This window comes from Hippopotamus amphibius, chromosome 13 (genome assembly GCF_030028045.1).
Source record: "Hippopotamus amphibius kiboko isolate mHipAmp2 chromosome 13, mHipAmp2.hap2, whole genome shotgun sequence".
In the NCBI taxonomy this organism is placed as follows: domain Eukaryota; kingdom Metazoa; phylum Chordata; class Mammalia; order Artiodactyla; family Hippopotamidae; genus Hippopotamus; species Hippopotamus amphibius.
In genome coordinates this window covers 24,823,025-24,844,433 of record NC_080198.1, presented here as the reverse complement: position 1 = coordinate 24,844,433, position 21,409 = coordinate 24,823,025, and the positions used below count along the sequence as shown (strand labels likewise).

Here is a 21,409-nt window from a genome sequence, read left to right as displayed (position 1 = left end):
TCCTGGGGAGACAGTGCCTGGGGTCCTGAGCATCACCCAGCCCCGATTCCTAGAATCTGGGAAGGCCCACAGCAACGCGGAGAATTCCTGCCACAGCGTTTGACAACTGCTTTGTGAAGTCCTCATGTAAATCAACGGAAAGACTGGGGCCACGTTCTCCTGTCCAGAATCACCTAATGCATTATGTCTGTCCTGCCTTCTCCTTGCAGAAGTTTCTGGCAAAGACAGATGCCCGCTTTGCAAAATGAGCTCAGGAGGATTTTCACAGCCTATTCCAAAAAGCAAGAAAAAACTTGCCACACCTCTAAGGAGGCAAAAACGTGTGCAACTGTAGCCTGGGTAAGACTGCTGTTCAGCTACTCTGCTGGAGAGCGGATTCATGAGATACTTCGCACTTCCTGGTCTGAGCACTGCACCTTTATACATCTGAAATAGGAGTGACGGTTTTTCTGTCTCATGCAATATTCAGAATTTTTAATGGCTCACAGTGGGGTGTTGGAACCCACTTGTACTGGCTTTTGAGAGGCAACTGTGTGCATCTCTCCCCAACTCTCCATTTTGTGACATGATATTGACAACTTGAAACCAGTCAGGGAGAAAATTTACACCACAGAAATGGGCAAATGCTACAAAAGCATTGATCTTTTTCCCCCCTCTTCACCTGGAGAGCCAGTTATTAAACATTTACTGACATGTCACTGACTGCATAATATTTTGTTTTAACATCATCATTTGTTTAACCAAACCCTTGCCATGTGATATCTAATTTGTTTCTAAATTTTCACCATGACCGTAGACACATTTCGCTGAATGTGGATGTTTGGCCTGTAGCTGTGCTCATTTCCTTAGGAAACACTCTTAGGAGCGGAGTGACTGGGTTAGAGGCTGTGAGCATTTGTGAGACCCTTGACACAGGTGGCCAAACTGCCTTCCAGAGACGCTGTTCTAATTACACCTGCAGAAACAGATGCAGTCAAGGGTGGGGGTGGGGGGCAGGGGGGATGCGGCTCCCCGGCTGGGGGGTGGGGAGGCACCTCGCACGTACCTGGGGGCACTTGGCGGCGCTGTAGCAGTCTCCGGCGGTGGCAAAAGGGACGGGATGTCCTTCGCTTGTCCTGGCAAACTGTAGGTCAGTAGCTGTGGGGTTTTGGAGAAAGTGTTAAAGGGAGCAGATTGATGAGAGTATGAGAAAGAGGTAGGGAAGGGACAGGATGGTAATAAGAAGACAGAAGGGAAGAAGGAGAGTTAGAGAAATCGTAAGAGGGAATGGGAGAGAAAAGAAAAAAAAAATCAACCCAAAGTATGATTAGTGAGCAAATGGATCCAGATGTATACTTGCACTCCCCCCGCTATATCTGTGGGTCCGAGAGCTTCCTTCCCTGGGTTTTACCAGCACTGCCTGTCTTCTCACAGTATGGAAGCCAAAAAGGGGGTTTAAGATGACTTTGGAATCTATTCCTATATAAATAAATATATGAATCACCTCCCTTAAAAGTAGTGTAATTGGCTGATTGTGAATCTCCCGGAGACGGCGGCCTCCGAGGCTGCAGGACGCGGGAAATAAGCCAGCGAAGCATTTCCAGCTACTTAGCAGTTATTCCCCGAGGCTCATCTGTCCTCCCGTGGCCCAGCCACTGTTATTGCCAAAATGTGGAGCAATTAGAACCCACATCTTGAAAGTATTAATGGCAGTTTCTCAAGTTTGGGGCTAACTTGTAGTTAGAAAAAAAGCCAATAAAAACAGTGCTCGTGTCTTTAACCCTCTTCTAGCTGAGAACAGCTCTGGGATGGGGAAGGCCAATCAGGAGGGGACAGATGGAGAATCCTGCAAAGTCTGGGGGGAACTGGAGACCAGCTTTCTGCTCTGTCGTTCGGAAAGAGCAAGAGAAGGTCTTAATCTTTCTGCAGATTTGTGGCAGGGAAATCTGAGTCCCCCGACCTCCAAGGGTCTTTGGAGGGGCCCTTGCCCGCCTCAGCACGCAGAAGCCCTGGGTCTCAGCCAGGATGTTATCTAAGCGGGAAACTGCAGACTCTTCCCTCAGCCCTCATCCGTCTGCCTGACGGCAATTAAAAATATCTTGGTACAAATCAAGTTTAATCTACCTCCAGAGGAAAGCAATGCAAGACTACAGGAACAACGTTAATGAAGAAAAATTAATTATTCATTATTCCTGTGTTTTCCTCTATTCGAGGGGACGCGCTTAGATATGTGAGCTGTCTTTAACCACTCCTATGATTAATGTCCCTAACAAAAATGCAGTGTTAGCCAGAGTATGAAATCAGCCCACGCACAGGCTAGTTTAAAAAAAGGTAATTCTGTCCTCCATTTTTCTTCTGTAAATTGACAATCAGAGAAAATTAGTTTTATGTGTGTGTGTGTGTGTGTGTGTGTACACTGCTGGTGGGAGCCCAGGGTGGGGTGAAGATTGCTACATGAATTTCATAGATTTGGAGTTTGCATCTGCTACCTTAAACCTTCTTTTCCCTTCCAAACTTCTGCTGCCATGCTTGCTCTGCCCACCTCGACACCTGGCTCACTCCCACTTGGCCTCAAGGTCTCCATTTCAATGTCCTATCTTGGGGGATGCTGCCCTGACTCCCCCACGGCGATGGCACCCTTTAATGTGCTTCCACCTTCTCCATTCGTCACAAATCTGATGGAGCACTACCACGTGCTAGGCACTTTCCAGGCACTGTGGGGGGGGCAGCAGTGATCAAAAGGTGCAAACCTCACCCTCAGGCAGCTTCGACTGGGACTGCCATGCCTGGACCCTAAGTTCATCTTCACACCCTCCAGGCCTCGGCCCAGCCCCCGCGAAGGACACTTCGCCGCCCGAATGGAGAGACCCACGGACACATCCCCCAGGACATCCCAGGGAACTCACTGATGATTTGCATGGTGGTCAGGTCTATTCTGATCTTCTGGAAGCTGGAAAACCCAGCCGCCGTGTAGTCCTTCCGACACTGACAGTCATCACGTCGGCTCCCGTTGTAGGGACATTCCGTTGGGTTGTGCAACCTACATGACAGAGAGAATGTTGCAGTAAGGATGGGGAGGCAATTCCAGGGATCTCCAGGTGTCCGAGCTATTCTGAGCCTGAGCTCTCCTACCTGTGCCCATAAACCTCAGAGAAATTCTCAGAGTCGCCGTGGACCAGTGTCATGTACTCCTTGGGGTGGTCAGAGTGCATCCCTGCACAGAAGACCTGAAAGACAGACCAGAATTAGCCTGCAAGGGGCAGCTCGGAAATGGGGCGATGAGATCCAGGGCTGCTGGCTCTGAAACCAGTCTAGAAATAATGACCGAGCTGCGACGCGTACCTTCAGGAGCTTTCCCGTGACGATCAAGAAATATTCCCCATCTTCACCGGCACCTTTCAGTCTTTTTACCTCTTTGCAGTTCTGGGGCAACTCGCCTGGAAAACACAAACCGTGAAAACTGGCTGTGATTCTGCAGGATGTGCAGTGGCCGCGAACAGAAGGTGTTAAGTTAGGCACCCTCATGTTTGTTCGCAAGAGGGCCAATCTCTTAAAAATAACTTCTGTATTTCTGAAAAAGGCAGGCAAGCACATCAACAATGAAACTTGTTTTTCAAGCTCCAGAAAGATGGCTTTGGTTGGCCAACTTACAGTTATATATATTGTGGCAGGTTTTTCTTTCTTCAGGCTTCAAATCAGTGGGGCATAAGTGGCTGGGCTGGTCCTCATTGGTCAGACACTGCACAGATCTGTGCATCACTCCGACACCACAGGACACGGAGCACTGTAAGGAAGAGCAGGCTCAGAGATGTGGCTATGGAACCTGGAGGCGTGGGCTTCTCCTGGTGCGGTGCTCAGAGCCTGGGGGCTGGTACAGGACCCCATGTTGCTGAAAACACAGAGCTGACACAAACTGAGCACTTACTACAGGCCAGTCTCTGTGCTAAGTTTTATATACACACATCTGTACATACGTACCTACGTACCTACGTATGTATTCATACATATGAGATATATATACACACACACACACACACACACACACAATTTTCTCATCTTAGCCTCACAAGCACCCTATGAGATAGTATTAGCATTATTCTCTTTTTTTTTTACAGAGGGGAGACTGGGGCTCAAATGTTAGGAAATGTGTTTAAGGTCATGGTGGAGCCAAGATTTAAACCTTAACCACTTTCAACTGGTCCCAAACTTTTTGCCCGGTCATCACTTTGCATCAGTGAAAGCCCCGTAGTAAGGAGTCAGGCGGCTAGAGCAATTTTCCAGGGCAGGAATGCCAATATCAAATATTCCTACTCATTGTTACCCCAGTGCAACCAAGGATTCCTGATGTAGAGGGACTAGCACTTATAGATTTCTTAGTGCCAGAACCTACAGCAATGAACACCTCTGTAACCCTTTTTCAGTGAGAGACTAGAATTCTGGGTGCCTTCTAATTTTAAATCGTGGTAAAATATACGGAGCTTCAAAAGTTGCCATTTTAACCCACATGCTTTTTTATGCATGAACTCATTTCATCTTCGCAACCACCCATTTTGCAGGGGAGGAAACAGACGTGAACGTCTGGCACCTTGTCCAAGGTCGTGTAACTGGGAAGCGGCAGAACCAGGAATCAGATGGAGGCTGTCTGGCTTCAGGCCCTCCCCACCCCCCCCAGCCCCTCAAGCACCAGGCCATACGGCCCAGCAAGCAGAGACGCCTTCTTTCCCCTTCAGCCCATTTCAAAATGCTAACCCCTGTTTCTCACCCAGGGCTCTCCTGGAAGGACAGCTCAAGCAGGACGTGTTTAAGTCAGGGTTTGAGATCCAAAAGCTTGCCAATTTGATCGCTCAATCGTCTACTTACGCTCCCCCAGTTGCCAACTCTCCAGGTGGCCGAGACAGGGCATTCCCGCAGGTAGCAGCGCTGGACGCTGGGCGGCTGCGTGCCTGGGCAGTGGATGGTGGTTTGGTAGCTGTACTCGTAATTCTCCTTCCCGGTGTAAATCTCGCTACAGGAGACAAGCCTTTGTTTGTAGCCCTTTCCGCAGGTCACTGAGCACTGGGAAGAGAGGGGTAGAGAGCAGAGGTTGGAGTGGGGCCTGGGGGGCAGCCACAATAGGCCTCTGACCTCCACATCGAACGCTGACCCCGGGACAACAGGGCGGAGAGCTCTCACTTTATTAGCTGCGTATGCATCGCGCGCAGCAGCCCGTGGCACACAGAGGACATGCAGCCCTACAGGAGCCTTCCCAGACGGAGGGCTGCCACGACATCTTCTGGCCGCCACTGTGGGTGGGGGCGCCTCAAGCCCCTGCTCTGGATTTCAAGGGGAGGAGGGGGGGGGAGGCGCCCCAGCGGTCACTGGGTCCACTCGCAGCATCCACAGCCCTACACACTGGCGGACAAATCACGCGTTTCCAAACCTCCAATGACCGCATCAGAGAAGTGACCAAGTGGGATGGAGAGAGGGCCCGAGACCACCTGTGTACAAAATCCAGGCGCTCTGCCAAGAGAGGACTCAGGGACAATTTTCCTTCCCTGTTTGATAGTTTGCTTTCCCACCTGCTCTCCACTTAATTTCTTTCTCTCTCCTCTCTCCTTGGCTGTGTATCGTGACTTAAAATTAATGTTACCTTTCTGCTTCCTCCCACCCTGGCTCTCTCTAAATCATGCAGTCATTTAGGCCTTCTGCTATAAGTATACAGCATTTAAAAATACCCAGACAAGACAGAAAAGGAGAAGGGAAAGGTATTTTACTGGTGTCTCAGCTCTCTTCTGTGATGGGACATCTAATTGGTTATTAATAAGATTTTAGATTATGTTCAACCTCCTCAGCGAAGTATTTTCTATATTATTTTTTAAAGAAAACAATTGTTTTGATGATATTTTTGGGCAAAGTCATCAGATAATGGGCCACTCCCTCTGAAAATGTGACATAAAATTAAGGTAGAGTTTCAGGATTCTCGAAATCAAAGGTTCTCTGAGGGGGGACCAGATGAACCCTGGAAACAGTACGCAGCATGTGGTGTGTTTTGCTTTTTCTGGGGTGAGAGACCATAGCGTCCATCAGTTCTCATTTGCTATTAAAACCAGTGTCTCTTTTTCCTGGAGTCTCCTGAGCTATTGCTTTAAACCACATGGCTTGCTGCTCCTGTAACTTTTCTAGGGGGAAGACTCCCCTTGACACGGTCCTGGAGGGAGGAGGGAACTGGCCCAGCCACAGGCATGCAAAGCATCCTGGGCCCTCCTTCCAGCTGGCTCGAGACCTGGAAATGCTCTGCGTACATTTCTTCCTTCTTTGGCTGCCGCTGTTCAAATGCCCAAAGACGCAGTTGATGCCAGGCCAGGGGAGAGCAGGGCTAGTCTGAGGTGTTTCATGCATGGACAGACAGCTTACAAATGCTGTCTATCCAAGCTGTGGGTATTTTAGAGTATCTAACTCAGTGCCTGTGTACCCTGACCTCAGTCTGTACTAATTTAAACAAGGCTGTACGTCTGAGAAGGCAAATGCTAAGACCCTTTCTCCCTACCAACCAGGAGCAAAAGCAGCCCAGTGGCCATTTACGTGGGGGATGCAGTGGGAGACAGGCACTGATGGGTGGAAATGAGCCCCAAATATGGTCAGGTTTTATTCAGAGGCCTCCACAGCTCTGAAAACAGCTGGAAAGAACACACTCTTCAGTAGCTGTTAAGAGCATCCTGAAAATGTTGAGTGCCTCTGACTTCCTTAATCCATTTCAGACCAGAATTCTGAAGTATAATAGGTTCTCATCTCTGGGGAGGGGAGAGAGGAGTGAGGTGGGGAAGGTCTTACGGTCGACTCTCCATACCTTGGTGCCATGTGCGTGCTTCATCATGAGCGTAGGTTACTTTTCTAACTTGAAAATAACCATAAAGCAAAATGAAACAGTAAGTATGTGGGCTCCTTGTACTACTGATACACTTCAGGCCTAACCAGGGAAATGCACACGTGGGCCAGGGGTGATGGAGTCCTCTTCTCTAATACAGAGCACACAGAACTCTCCAGGTAATAAAGGCCCCAGAGAGAAGACATATCTTGCTGTGCTTTTGTATTTTACTAGAAGCTTTTCTAGAGGGGATTCTGTTCCCGTTCCTTGGGTATCGCTCCCCTTGCAGGGTCCCTTCCTATGGTCCTTGTATCTGTACATGGCAGGACACACCTGAGAATCTGCAGATGTGTTGAGGGCTTTAAAAAAAAAACAACAACTTCTCCCAGGGACGTCCCTGGTGGTCCAGTGGGTAAAACTCCGCACTCCCAATGCAGGGGTCTGGGGTTCTATCCCTGTTGGGTTAAACAGATCCCACATGCATGCCGCAACTAAGAGTCCGCATGCCACAACTAAGAAGTCTGCATGCTGCAACTAAAAGATCCTGCATGCCACAACAAAGATTCCGTGTGCTGCAACTGAGACCTGGTGCAGCCTAAATTAATTAATTAATTAATCAAAAAAAATCTCCCTATCTCATCTTTTGGGGGTAAAGATTAAGGTTATGTTAAAGTCACAGGAGTAACATGACTCAAGTCTTAGAAAGAGATAAAAACTCTTTCAGGATAATAATAACAACACACCAAAACCAGCTAAGATGCGGATGTCTAGCTTGGCAGTGTGACTGGCATACAAACTCCAGCAAGATGAGTGATCAAGAACCAAGCCAGAAACCAAGAAGAAGAGGCTCCCAGGAGGCAGAGAGGTGAGTGGTCCAAGGGATAGAGGCCTGGGGTGGGGGGGGCCAGAAAGGAAGGCTTTCTGCTACTGAGAGCCAGGGTGTGGCCTCGTGCAGCAGCCCAGAGAACCCAAAGTTAGGGATCATGACTTTCAAGGCACGAGGAGGGGTGAACTGAAGAGAAGAGAGGAGCCCCCTGCACCCCCTCCCCACCGCCCTTGGTATCTGAATGGGTTGGAACCTGTTCATCAAAGCCAAAGTAAGAACTTGGTATACCCCTCAAAAAATAATAATAATAAAATAAGTCAAAGTCAAGGACTATTTTGAACACTCATCTGGACTTCCCATGTTTCTGGCTGTCCAAGAGTAAATCTGCTTCTAATGATCCAGACCACAGCTCCCATCCCTTCTCTGAGAACAAACCAAGCACATGCAGGGTTGGTACAGAGTATGGTTTCTCAGCCTCAGCACCCCTGACATTTGGGCTGCATTGCTTTCTGTTGTGGGGCTGTCCTGTGCATTGTAGGAGGTTTAGCAGCATCCCTGGTCTCTACCCACCAGATGCCAGTAGCATCCCACCTCCCCCCGTTGTGACAACCAAAAATGTCTCCAGACAGTGCCAAATGTCCTGCAGGAGGGGAGTAGAGTGAAGGATGGGGAGACGTAGTTAGAAAAGACTTTAGGAACAGTTTTAGTACAGAAACAATTCAACACCCAACACACATATCATCTAAATGCAAGTATTCATTCCATTAAAACATGAAATCGCTGCCCTGTCAAACTCTTACAAGACTCCAGTGACAGCAAGCACCTTTGCTATGAGCCCAGATTCTAAATTCTTTGTGGCAAATGTTGATGTTATAGGTCTTTCAGTATTTGAAAAGGTCATGAGGTTTGTAAATATAATCGTGTGATTAGTACTATTGGTTTATTAATAATAAAAAGTGTCTAGGTAGGCACTGTGTACAGGAGGAGATGAGGAAAAATAGACACCTGAAATTCCTTGGATATTATGAAAAATTATTTCATTCCTCTGGATTGGAGGTTGTTAAATGGGGAGGCAGCATTTGGCCCATGAAGGAGGTTCACCCCACACAATGATTTAAACAAACAACATGAGTTCACATTTTAAGATTAGGAGTCTCACATAAAAGACCAAATTTTTGTCCTCCCTTGAAAATGCAGGTTTGGTTACACTGGACCCACATTTCTGCACGGCCTTTGTTGGAGTGGAAGACAGCCTACGCTGTTCCCCTTACACATCGTGTGCTAGTTTGTCACAGTCCCTACCATTCCCTATTGCCTCCTTGATACTAAGACATTTTCCTATACTTAAGTTTCTTCAGGCACCTACAGGCATCATATGAATGTGTAGCCTCTGCAAGAATTCCTTTCTAATCATACTAATAGGACACCAAAGTGAATCATAGAATGTAGAGTTGAGGGGAGCATGCACACCATCTCATGCACCTCCCCCACTTTGCACATGTAGGCATCTGGCCCAGGAAGGCTGAGGGACTTGTCTGAGGACTCCCAGTTCTCAGGAGTAGAACTGGCAGGTGGGTGTGAGTCTCCCACATTCCTGCTGTCATCACTCTGTTGCCCTTAGGCCATCGCTGACCTGAAGGCAGTTCCAGAATCCCCAGGACCGTACCTCTGACCACTCTCCTGTGATCCAGACATACTCGCAGGGTTGCAAACTACAGCTCTCGTGATCCACAGGCCGCGTGCTCATGTCACAATGCATGCCGTGAACCTCGCCACCTTTGTCCTCATCTACACACACCACCTTGCGGTACCTGGAGCCTTCGCCACACGTCTTGGTGCACTGTTAAAGACAGACAAAACGGGTGGTGAGGTGGAAGGATAATACATGATTTCTCATATCCTGTTATCATAATAATTTATTTTCCTTTCTATATACTCTTTAAGACTACAAGATTTCTCCAGGGCAGGCACTGTCAGACAACTCATTATTTTACCCCCATTACTTAACAGTGTAACAGAGAACAAATCTGATTCCAGGCTGGACCTATTCCTTTAGCTCCAGCCCTTGTGCTCTGTTACCTGTGCTGAGTCATGCTGGCTTTGCACCTTTGTAAAAGAATGTTGCCTACAGCCTGAAATATACATTATAGCTTATTTGCAAGGTTCTGACTTTTAAAATATAACATGATCCATTCATAGAAAGATAAAAATTGCAGAAAAGAAAATAATTCTTATTGGAGTATATAGGAACATGGTGATCAGACCTACTTGGACAGCTGCAAGAACAAAGGATTCTGGCACCAAGAAATCCGCAACAACCAGCCACACCCCCTCCCCTTTTAGTATAAAAGAAGCCTAAATTCTAACTCTGGTAAGATGGTTCTTTGGGGCACCAGTCCACCATCTTCTCCGACTGCTGGCTTTCTGAATAAAATTGCTATTCCTTGCCCCAACACCTTGTCTCTCGATTTACTGGCCTGTCATGCAGCAAGCAGCATGAGCTTGAACTTGGTAACAACAACACTGTTCCTGGCATAGAAATCAGCATTCAATTAAGTGGCTGCCTGAATGAGGCAATGAAAGTGTGAATGAATGAATTTCAGGCTTGGAAAGGACTCTAAGGCCTGATGACTTCACCCATTCAAACACTGAATCTCTTTAAAACTTATGGCCAAATGGTGTCAAAATACCTCTAGAGTCAGGGAAGTTATTCCTTGTCCAGGTGGCCCATTTCATCTTATATCACGGAACTAAGCCTATCTCTTTGCCAACTCTAGCCTCTTGTCCTACTTGTCGATTCCAAGGGAGCACAGAGGACAAGTTTTGTTTCCCACAAAACACCCCCTTCAGGGACTTGAGGAGAGATTTCCTGTAGCCTCTACAGCCTTTTTTTCTCCAAGGTGAACTGCTCTCATCCCTTGATCACTTGGCCAATATTCACCAAGTTTCTAAGAAGCGTCCGGCCCTGTGATGGGTCTGCATGAACAGGAGTGGACACACATAGCACAGCCCCAGCCCTCAGAGAGGAGCTGTATTTTAGTAGCAAAGACAGACATTAAAGTAGACAGCTAGGCAGCAAGATTTAGCCATTATTATGATTTTCATTTTTCAGATGAATAAACTGAGACTTAGCCTAAAGAACTGATTCCAGGTTATCCATCTCTTTGTGAGGTGAGCCGGATAGATATTTTTCATTCCCATAAACCAAGTGAAGAAAATAGAGCAAGTGGTATGTTTCATTCTAGGATGATCTCTGTGCTGACCCAAAATTTCTTATTTTTTTTGCTTTCACCAACAGCAAACCCCACCACAGAAGTTTTACCTTAGTTATCTGTGTTGTTAAAGGTCTCCCAAACCTGTCTTATCTGAAGCATTTGTGTCACCCAACATTTCAAGACTCTAAATTACATAAGAAAGCCACTGTAACTGACCTGTGTCAAAGACAGTTTAGGTTTCCTTTAACAGGGGATTACAAACCCTGTTGCCCCTGGGCCTCATCCAACTACTCTGAGCTGTCACTGTTCACATAAAGTCTTTTAAACTTTTTTCTATTAGTCTTTTTAGGGATGGCCATAGACTCCACCTCTCTTTTGTCTCTCACAACCTCCTTCGCTTTTATTACCCAAAGCATCGCAAAGGCATTTGAGTTTGGAACCCACACTGACTCAGAAATGTCTTTCTTGATATACCTCTTGCCTTTCTTTCTTTCTTTCTTTTCTTTTCCACCCCCCCCCCCCTTTTTGGTAGCAAAATATACATGATGTAAAATTCACCATTTTAATCACTTTAAAGTGTACAATTCAGTGGTATGTCATCACTGGTCATGTTGTGCGACTGTCATCACTATCTAGTTCCAGAACATTTTCATCACCCCAGAAGGGAACCCTGTACCCATTAAGCAGTCACTCCCCATTTCCCCTCTCTCCCAGACTGCGGCAACCACCAGACTGCTTTCTGTCTGTATGCATTTGACTGTTCTCGGTATTTCACAGAAATGGAACCATCCGATATGTGGCCTTTTGTGCCTGGCTTCTTTCACTTAGCATAATGCTTTCAACGTCTTGCCATGTTGAACATGGATCAGTACTTCATTCCTTTTTATGGCTGAATAGTCCATTGTATGAATGTACCACATTTTGTTTAGTCAAATGTTAATGGACGTTTGGGTTGTTGCCATCTTTTGGCAATTGCGAAGAGTGCTGCTATGACCACGCGTGCAAATTTGCATACCTAATTTCAGTTCTTCTGGGCATATCCTTCAGAGTGGAAATGCTGGGTCATCTAGTATACCCATGTCTTTTATAAGCTGCTTTGTTCTCTCAGAAGGTAGAAGGGATATGTATGTGGTTGTGTCCTGGCTGCTCCTTATCATTTGCAAACTTAACTCAAAATTTCTGCTGTTTGGAAGCAAATCTCTATATCTAGAGTATGGAATCATTCCTAATTTTTCTGGGGCACAAATATGAATAGAAAGCAGTGTGAGATGAGCACAGAGGAGCAGATGTCTTCCCACCAGAAAGGAGGCTGGCTGAGCAGGACACCTAGCTCAGTTCTGACTCAGCAGGTCTGGGGGTTTCTCTTCCCCTGGAAGATGCTGGGAATCACTGTGCAGGAATAATGTCTTTATTTCTTCATTAAAAAAAAAAGCCAAATGAGCCACTGAATGTAACAAAACCAAACAATGGTTAATCTGTGATGTGTAGATCTTTGCTTAACATACTTAACTCCCCATAGAAAAAGTAACTCCTTAGAAAATCAGGACTTAGGTGACTCAGAGAAGATCATGATTGTTGAGTGGCCAACCTGGACTAAAGCTTCCAGTGTCCTCTTTCATTTTCACTAATCCATAGGGCTTCAATCGGTACCAATAAGTAACAGTTTAGAGCAGAAAAGCAAAGATTACTAAATACTTTCTGCTTATCAGGTGTTTCTCCCTTGGTGTTAAATAATGGTTAACTACCATAAAACCTATTTCGCCAATGTTGGCAAAGGGTGTTGGGAAACCTTACTTTGAATATAAATTTTAGAAAAATTACACTAAGTAAATAAGTGACTTGCCCAGTGGTTTGGAATAAGTCAACAGCAGCTCTGAAAATCACTTAGCATGGCTTTTCTCCTGGAGTTTTAAATCCTAACCAGAGCACAGGGGCTGGGTAATCAGAAAGCAAATCCAGCCCATACTACAGGGTTTTATCAGCTCTCAGTAATATCACTTCTCCCACTCACCTAGGATTTATGACTCCTTCCTGTGTCTTGGAACATGATCTAGAATGTTCTGAAAAAAAGCTGGAGCAGCTCAACGAAGCTTATTTTAATTTCCAAAAGATTTTTCTCTAATTTCATTACAGATTTTAGAAAAAACTATACTAAGTATACGTCACACCATCAGCATCTTTGAAATTCAGCCCACCTGTAAGTCAGAAAGCGACTATCACAGCCCGGGGTTAACTTGGGCAGCTTGCTCATTGCCCCATGGGCTGTGTGTGCCTGTAAATGGCTGAAACTAACAGGAGGGAAAAACTGTTTAAATTTGAGGGTGAGGAAGATCTAAAATAAACTATTTTATTTAGCTAGGTTGGTTGGCCACAGGGTAATGGTCTAAAAGGGGCCACTTAATGCAATGGGTAGAAACTAACTTTCCTTAAAGGTTGCAACCAAGTTGCTTTACACTTTTTTGGTGAGATGCCCTAACTATGGAGGGAAGAAAATCATTCTTCATATCCACCTGCTCAACCTTTAAGGTTGCTGATTTTCTCCATGGATGAAAGAATGTGTTGTGTCCTTATTAGGGCCAGACTGTCATTGTCAGATAGTGTGTGGACAACCAAGTCAAAGAACAAATGGGGAGCTTTACAGCACAGTGTTCTGGATGTGCTACACAGAGTCTTTGGCTAAAAGGAACAGGGAGTACAAATCAATGTATCTAACACTGTTTTTGTTGTTGTTATTTTTAAACTCTTTATTGGAGTATGATTGCTTTACACTCTAACAATGTTTTAGGTTAAAAAAAGAAAAAGCAACCTTCAAATTACCAACAACTTCATTTTAAAAGTCAGGTATGTGGAGTTTGGATATCTTTGCCCCAAAATAGTATACTTGCAAGGGAAAAAGGCAGAAATAATGCTATGGAGACATTTTGTAACTTTAAAGTCATTCACTCATTCAGCCAATACAAGCACACCTCAGAGACATTGCGGGTTTGGTTCCAGACCATCACGATAAAGGGAACATTGCAATAAAGTGAGTCACATGAATTTCTTGGTTTCCCAAGGCATATAAAAGTTATATTTACACTATAAATATGCAATAGCATTATGTCTAAAAAATGTACTTAATTTAAAAATACTTTATTGCTAAAAAAAAAAAAGCTAACTCACCTTCAGCAAGTCCTAGCAGTAGCATCAAACATCACTGATTCCAGGTCACCATAACAAATATAACATAGAAAAACTGAAATATTGCGAGAATTACCAAAATGTGACACAGAGATACAAAGTGAGGGAACGTTTTTGGAAAAAATGGTACCAATAAGCTTGCTCAATGCAGGGTTGCCACAAACCTTCAATTTGTAAGAAACAAACAAAAAACCCACGGTACCTGCAAAGTGCAATACAGTGAAGCACAATAAAACAAGGGCTGCCTGCTTGCAATGGGCCAAGTTCTGTGCTGGGCACGGGGATACAGCCCTGACATCTTCCTACTTACCTTCTCTCTCTGTTACGACACCAGGGATGGCTGCTTCTCCCAGCTAGGGGTCCATGTGTCAAGAGAGCCAGCTAGCTGGTGAACCCTGGGGTTTAACACTCAGTGCCGCCTTGTATGGCTGTGTGAGCAGGTATGAGTTTCATAACAGAGAGTATGATGGAGGTAGAAGCCATCAGGGTATCTGCAGCTGTGACAGCAAGAGAAGAGGAAGGACCAGGAGTGGGAATTCCCACAACACTAAAAGGGGTGCCCAGGTAGTGGCAGAAGAGGAGGAGCTGAGTTAACCAGGCACGGGGAAGGTGGGGGAGAAGGGGACACTCTCGGGAGGGGCTCAGCATGCCCCTGGAGGTGGATGTTATGGGGAAGTGGGGCAGGGGAATGACTACAGCAGTTGGGGGTCCTTAGAGCCTTTGGTTTGAGATGGGGATTCCAGGAGGTGGGCAGAGGCCAGGTCATAGAGGGGCTTGTAAATGTCCTACACTCCTTAGGAGAAAATCCAAACTCTTGCCCTGGCTTACAGGACAGGTCTTAACCCAGGTGCTCCTGCAGGTCCAACCTCATTTCAGCCTTTTGGTCCCTTAGCTGACTCTGCTCCCAATGTGCTGTGCTTTTGTCCACGAACACGCTGGGCTCTGTCCTCCCTCCCTCTTCTACCTAGAATCACTTCCTCTTGACCTTTACCCAACCACCCTAGAGAAGGTAGGACTAGCCTATCGTTCTCTGTATCTATCTCAGCATTTGTTGTTGGGTTTTTTCTTTTTCCCCATCACAGCACGTTTCACAATTGCCAATATCACGTAACAGGTCTGTTTGCTTGTCTTCTGTCGGTCTCTCTCACGAGATAATTAATCCCACCATAGCAATTTCACATTTTCTATTGCATTCTTAATGCCTAGTGCCTGGCATTTTGCAGGTGCTCGATAAAGATTTGTTGAATAAATTAATGAGGGAATGAGTAATAAAGAGTTAATATCTGGCCCTTGTTCACACATCAAAACCCAATCACTCCCTATTGTAAACTTCATAAAATCTTTGTAAGCAACTGACCAATGACCTGCAGCTCATTACTAATTTTTCTGTGCTAAGAAGATGAACTTGGGACTCATTCTATAGCTGATCTCAGTAAAAGTTTTTAGAATCCAAATATGTATTAGAGTGGTCCAAGTCCCTGCACTGGGTCAGACAGCCATGGGGTGGGCAGCTCTACAAAGGCCAGAAAGATCCAAGCACAGCTTGTCCATGGCAATGTGACAAGAAAACAAGACAGCTGTTCTTACAGGAAAAACAGTTTGTTCTAAAAGACAGTTTAGAGTGATGTGATTCTAAATAGTTAAAGAAGAAAGGCCATCAATTAACAGGCATTCTTCTATAATGCCTTTGTTCTTCCTTCCCTCTCTCCCTCCCTTCCCTCCTTCCACCCAACTATTATTTTGTCCCTCCATTCATTCATAAATTCATTCATTCATGAAGTGTCTTCAGTGCTGTAGGTACTGTGCTAAATGCTAGAGAAAACTCTGGTGAACAAGCTTTCTGACCTCCAACAGCTGATAACCTAGACAAGAAAAACAGGCAGCAACAATTCAGAATGCTAACTGCTGAAGCAGAATATTTTCAGGGTGATATGAGACCTGAGAGGAGGGTCATCTGACTCAGTCATTTGAGGAGAGGTGTGATTAGCAAAGGCTTCTAAAAGGATGTGACGTCTTGCTTGCAGCCTGAAGGATAAGCAAGGGTCACTGATGTGAGGGAAGGAGCAGGGCAGCCACTTTGTGATACAGAGGTACTAGGGAGGAAAGAGAGCATTCTGGGTAAAAGTTAAAAAAGAATACTTGCAAGAACTGGGAGATTTACTCCTTAAAACTAAGAGATGCATAACCCACATACTCACAATTCAAGTTGGATTAAAAGACCTCTTCAGCTATAATTAAATTCATATATCAGATTATAATACTATCAATAAGTTTTTTATGATAGTAAATTTCAAAATAATTAAAAAGTTATATATTTTTTTAAACTCAGCCTCATGAGCATAATAATTCTAAAGTGAATAAAACGGAACAGTGAAAAGCTAAATAACTAGCCCAAAGTTGGCAGGTAATCTTAAAAGCCCAACATTGTGATATATGCAGGCTAAGCTAAAGCGCTGGTCATCACCTGAACCCTCCATCGGGAGTCCACTGTACCAAAGAGAAGTACCATTTGTGGAAGGCCTAAAATATGCTAGGCACTGCACTGAATCCCCTCACTTAATCTCACTTAATCCTCACTATGACATTCAGCAAAGCCCACCATACAATTCCCATTTTGCAGATGAGCTAACTGGAGCCCAGACATTTGAAGTCAATTTCCCTGAGCCACACGTTGAATGGTCTTTTGTTTACAACATGCTGCTTTTAGGGCATACAAAATCAGGACATGAATGTCTAGAAAGAGCATTTTTCTCTTCTCTAATAAATTTTTCTCTACGTCTGAAAGTCCAGGCTCTACCCTACGATACCGTGAACGAACACTGATGTTCCTTCCCCTGCACAGTCAACAGGCCTCTCAATGAACAAAAGGGGACCACTGAAGTGCTCCATCAAGACTCCCCCCAACCACAGGGCTTAAGGTCTGATCGTCAACCAACTAGACCAAGAATTTCACTTTTAGAAGGGGGTGGGGGTAGTCACCAGTAAAGAGAATTCTACTCTGATGCCAACTCTGTAGAAAGAGGCTGGCCAAGCCAATAAAAAAAAAGAATGCACCTTAGGTTTATGTAGACATGGGAGGCAGTGGAATATAAAGATTCAGAGCATGTGTTCCAGAGGTCAGGCTGCTGGGCTTCAAGTCCCAGCCTTATTACTTAGTAACTGCATGAACTTGGATGAATTAATCTAGCTAAGCCTCAAGCTTCCTCATCTTTAAGTGAGGATAAAAATTTATTTATGACATCAGAGAGTTACAGAAAAGGTTTAATGAGGTCCCCCATATTAAAATATTCAACGTAGTACTTGGTCCATAGCTTAACAAACAATGAGATGTATTATTTTTATTATCATCTGTGTCAGGGCCACTGCACTATATAACTCTAGAGGATGTCCCTCACACTGTAGCCTATGGGAATGATACCCCTGGGGTTGTGCCGTGTACCACCTGTGTGACTGTATGAAACATCCCTGATGATCATGCTATTGTGGGTATGTGGAACTTGTGCTTCTCAAGGTGGACACCTGGGTTATGTCTCATGAAGAGGAGGGTGCCATCTGCTATGTGCCTGGAGTGAAATACATCTTACCAACAAACAGGTGGCTTTTTAATAGTGTTCAAGGGGGAAGCAAAAGGGGAAAATGCACACTCGAAAAGCAAACAATAGCTCTTAGTTGTAAAGAATGGCTAAGAAGAAGAGCATCTCCCATGATGGGGTTGGGGGGTGGGGTTCCCCAGCATCTGATACATTGGGCTCTGGGACTGTGCCCTGGTATCTCATCAACATCCGCTCAAGATGTCACTAGATGAGGGGAAGAAAGTCAAGACACATGCCTGCACAAAGCACGTATCAGGTAAAATGGTAACAGAGTCAGTGAGTGTAGAAAAGGTGAGAATCAGAATGGCGGTGAAGGCTGACTGAGGACAGCCTGTATTATCAATTGACCACCCTGCTGACTGTTGAACAAGGACACTTGATCATGGAAGCAGGGGCAATTAATAATCACATCGGGACTGCCCCAGGCACAAACCAGGACCTCTGTAGGCAAACAGAACCAGGGGGACTATGAAGGTGGTTGTCCAGCTGCTAACAACATTCCCTCAAAGCCTTGTGGATGTGGGGATGTTGGGAGAGGACCACCAGTATGCTTTGTAAATGAGGAACAATGGCTTCTGACGGGGCGTTTCCCTCCCCCGTCCAGCTGCCCTGAGCCTCCCTTTGGCCAATTCAGTGTCACATGAGGGCTTCCCAGAGTCCTCCAACCTTCCTCAACACCCAGGTCCACTGGCCTCAAACTCTCCACTCTGGGTTCAGACAGATGAGAAAGCATGTTGGCAGGCGGGTAACTATCAAAATCCGCTCTTCTTGTTGCTTCTCTCTGGTCAACTTCTAAATTTAGCCACAGGTCAGGCTATGTTAATAGGTCTTCCGTTCTTATATGGAGCTTGAGAGCAATATTTGAGGAAGGATTTGGAGAGCCCCATCTGCATGACACATGCAAAGAGGTAAATTTCTAGGCACGTTTTGGATGATCAGAGAAGAGGATTTCCTCAGTGCGTATTAGGTAAGGTCTTCAGGATTCAGGAGGAACTGTCAATGGAGCTTGCATTTTCCCAACTGGCTCTAGCATTTTCAGAAGTTGGCTAAAGTGGGGGCTGTCAGCTTAGATTCATTTCTGAACATTCTCTTACTTTGTGCTCCTTGGAGCAGTCACACAGGGTTGAGTTTGGCAGGACGTGAAGATGGAGAGGGAGAGGGAAAGACTGGGCAGTGGTAGGTCGGAAGCAAGAATTACAAAGAGAATCAAATGGTAACACACAAGCAGAGAGAGATGAAGACCCCTCTTCTTCCTTCTCTATCTGACCCTGTCAATCCCCAAACCACTCGATTATTTCTAATTTTCTTGGAACAGCTTTGCTTAGTTATCAGTCCCTGTTTACAGATGGCAAACTTACAGTTCAGGAAATTAAGCATCCTTGTTCTAAGTCACACAGCTGAAATGTGGCAGTGCTGGCATATGAGCCCCATCTGTAGAATTCTAAAGCCTCTGAGGTTCCCAATAACCCATGTAGCTCAAGTACAATTAATTTGAAATATAACTGCTTTAGCTATTCCTCCCTGCCACTGTCTAGTGGTAGAAGTAAAAAACACAAAAACAAAAACAAAACAAAACTCTAGAGGGAAAATGAGCCCCCAAAAATGAGTAGACAGAGAGGGTGAGAGTCCTAAAGAAAAGAGATGACTGAAAACAACAGAACTAATCCATCAGGAGGGGGAGGGAGAAGGAAGAACACAGCTGCAAGGCTGAATCCCCACAAGGGGTAAGAATGCAGCTGTAAGAAAACAACTCCCATTTAAAACTGCATCAAAAAGAATAAAACACCTAGGAATAAATTTAACCAAGGAGGTGACATATCTGTACACTGAAAACTATAAAACACTGATAAAAGAAACTGAAGAAGATACAAATAAATGGAAGATATTCTGTGCTCATAGACTATAAGAATTAATATTGTTAAAAGGTCCGTACTACCCAAAGCATCACATGCAAAAGAATGAAACTGGACCCCAATCCTACACCATACCCCTGAACGTAAGACCTGAAACCATAAAGCTCCTAAGCACAGGGCACGAGCTCCTTGACATCAGTCTTGGCAATGATTTTTTGGATCCGACACCAAAAGCAAAGGCAACGAAAGCAAAAATAAACAAGTCAGACTACATTAAACTAAAAACGGGCAAAGGACCTGAATAGCGATTTCTCAAAAAAAGACCTACAAATGGCCAACAGATATGTGAAAAGGTGCTCAACACTACTAATCCCCAGGGAAATGTAAATCAAAACCACAGTGAGATGTCACCTTACACCTGTCAGAATGACTATTACCAAAAAGACAAGAAATAACAAATGTTAGCAAGGACGTGAAGAAAAGGAAACTCTCATGTGCTTTTGGTGGGGATGTAAGTTGGTGCAGCCACTCTGGAAAACACTATAGAGGCTTCTCAAAAAATTGAAAATAGAACTACCATATGATCTAGCAATTTCACTTCTGTATATTTATTCGAAGGAAATAAAATCACTAACTTGAAAAGATACAGTCACCCCCATGTTCACTGCAGCATTATTTATAATAGCCAAGATATGGAAACATCCTAAGTGTCCAAGTGAATGAATGGATAAAGAAAATGTGATAGAAAGAAAATGTATGTATGAATATAATTTAGCCATAAAAAGAAGGAAATCCTGCTATCTGCAACAATGTGGATGGACCTTGTGGGCATTATGCTAAGTGACATAAGTAGACAAATACAGTATGGCCTCATTTATATGTGGAATCTGAAAAAAACAAAAACAAACTTAGAACAGATTGCTGGCTGCCAGAGGTGGGGGAGGTACAGAGTAAGTGAACAGGTAAAGGTGGTCAAAGGTACAAAGTTCTAGTAGTAGGAGGAAGAAGTCCTAGGGATGTAATGTACAGCATGGTGACTACAGTTAACAACACTGTATACTAAACTTGAAAGCTGCTAAGATCTACTGTCTTAGTAGAAAAAAAAACCCTGTAACTCTGTGAGGTGATCAAAGGTAACTGTGACATAGCTGTTAATACTAAGTACACTTACTGTAGTAATCATTTTGCAATATATACATATATCAAATCACCAGGTTTTTACTTAAAGTTAATACAACATCATATGTCAATTATATACAGGGGGAAATTAAAATGGGAAAAAACTCACATTGCCATTAGCATCTGCATTAAAAAAAAGAAAAAAGAAAGCAGCTGCAATATCTCATAATGGTTTTAGAGAATTAACTTAGGATCAAGCCTTGCTTCTTCCACTTGCTAGGTGTGTAACATTTGGACAAATGACATTGGCCCTCCAAACCTCAGTTTCCTTGACTGCAAAATGGGATGATAATAATAATAATACCCACTTTGTCTTTTAAACCACTCAGTGGTTAAAGAGATTAAGTGAGGTAATAAACACAAAGCACTTAGCACAGTGCCAGGCACTGTCTTTCCCTGTACTGAAAACCATTCCCGGTGGGAAATTCTGTCTTACCGTCCCTATCTCTGAACCTTTTACAGCTTGTACTTTGTTTCATTTCAATGTCAGTAGCTATGGTTTTGATTTTTAATATCCTTCCCCCCTTTTCTACAACTGAATCTTCTGTACTGGAAACAGAGTTTCCCTCCTACTAATGTCCTACCCTTGCTGGCCAGACCACTCCCCAGGAAGGCTTAATGTTTTCTTTAACTAGATATTAACTTGGGGCGGGATTAAAACAAGTCTGTCTATTTCTGCATCAATGGAGCAGTTCTTCAGATGCCCTCAGTTTTTAATGTTGGAAATCCTTCACTAATTA

General features: G+C 44.6%; 1 protein-coding gene across 1 annotated transcript in view; it reads right to left on the bottom strand.

Annotated features, from left to right (window-relative positions):
* Window positions 1-21,409, bottom strand: part of ADAMTS9 (ADAM metallopeptidase with thrombospondin type 1 motif 9) — a 168,365-nt gene that overhangs the window by 24,672 nt on the left and 122,284 nt on the right. Inside the window, exons 31-37 of the mRNA XM_057705101.1 lie at window positions 9,316-9,489; window positions 4,840-5,034; window positions 3,631-3,763; window positions 3,322-3,416; window positions 3,112-3,206; window positions 2,886-3,019; window positions 1,046-1,137 (exon numbers count right to left, since the gene is read on the bottom strand). Coding sequence (XP_057561084.1) covers window positions 1,046-1,137; window positions 2,886-3,019; window positions 3,112-3,206; window positions 3,322-3,416; window positions 3,631-3,763; window positions 4,840-5,034; window positions 9,316-9,489 — 918 coding nt within the window. The remainder of the gene's footprint in view (window positions 1-1,045; window positions 1,138-2,885; window positions 3,020-3,111; window positions 3,207-3,321; window positions 3,417-3,630; window positions 3,764-4,839; window positions 5,035-9,315; window positions 9,490-21,409) is intronic.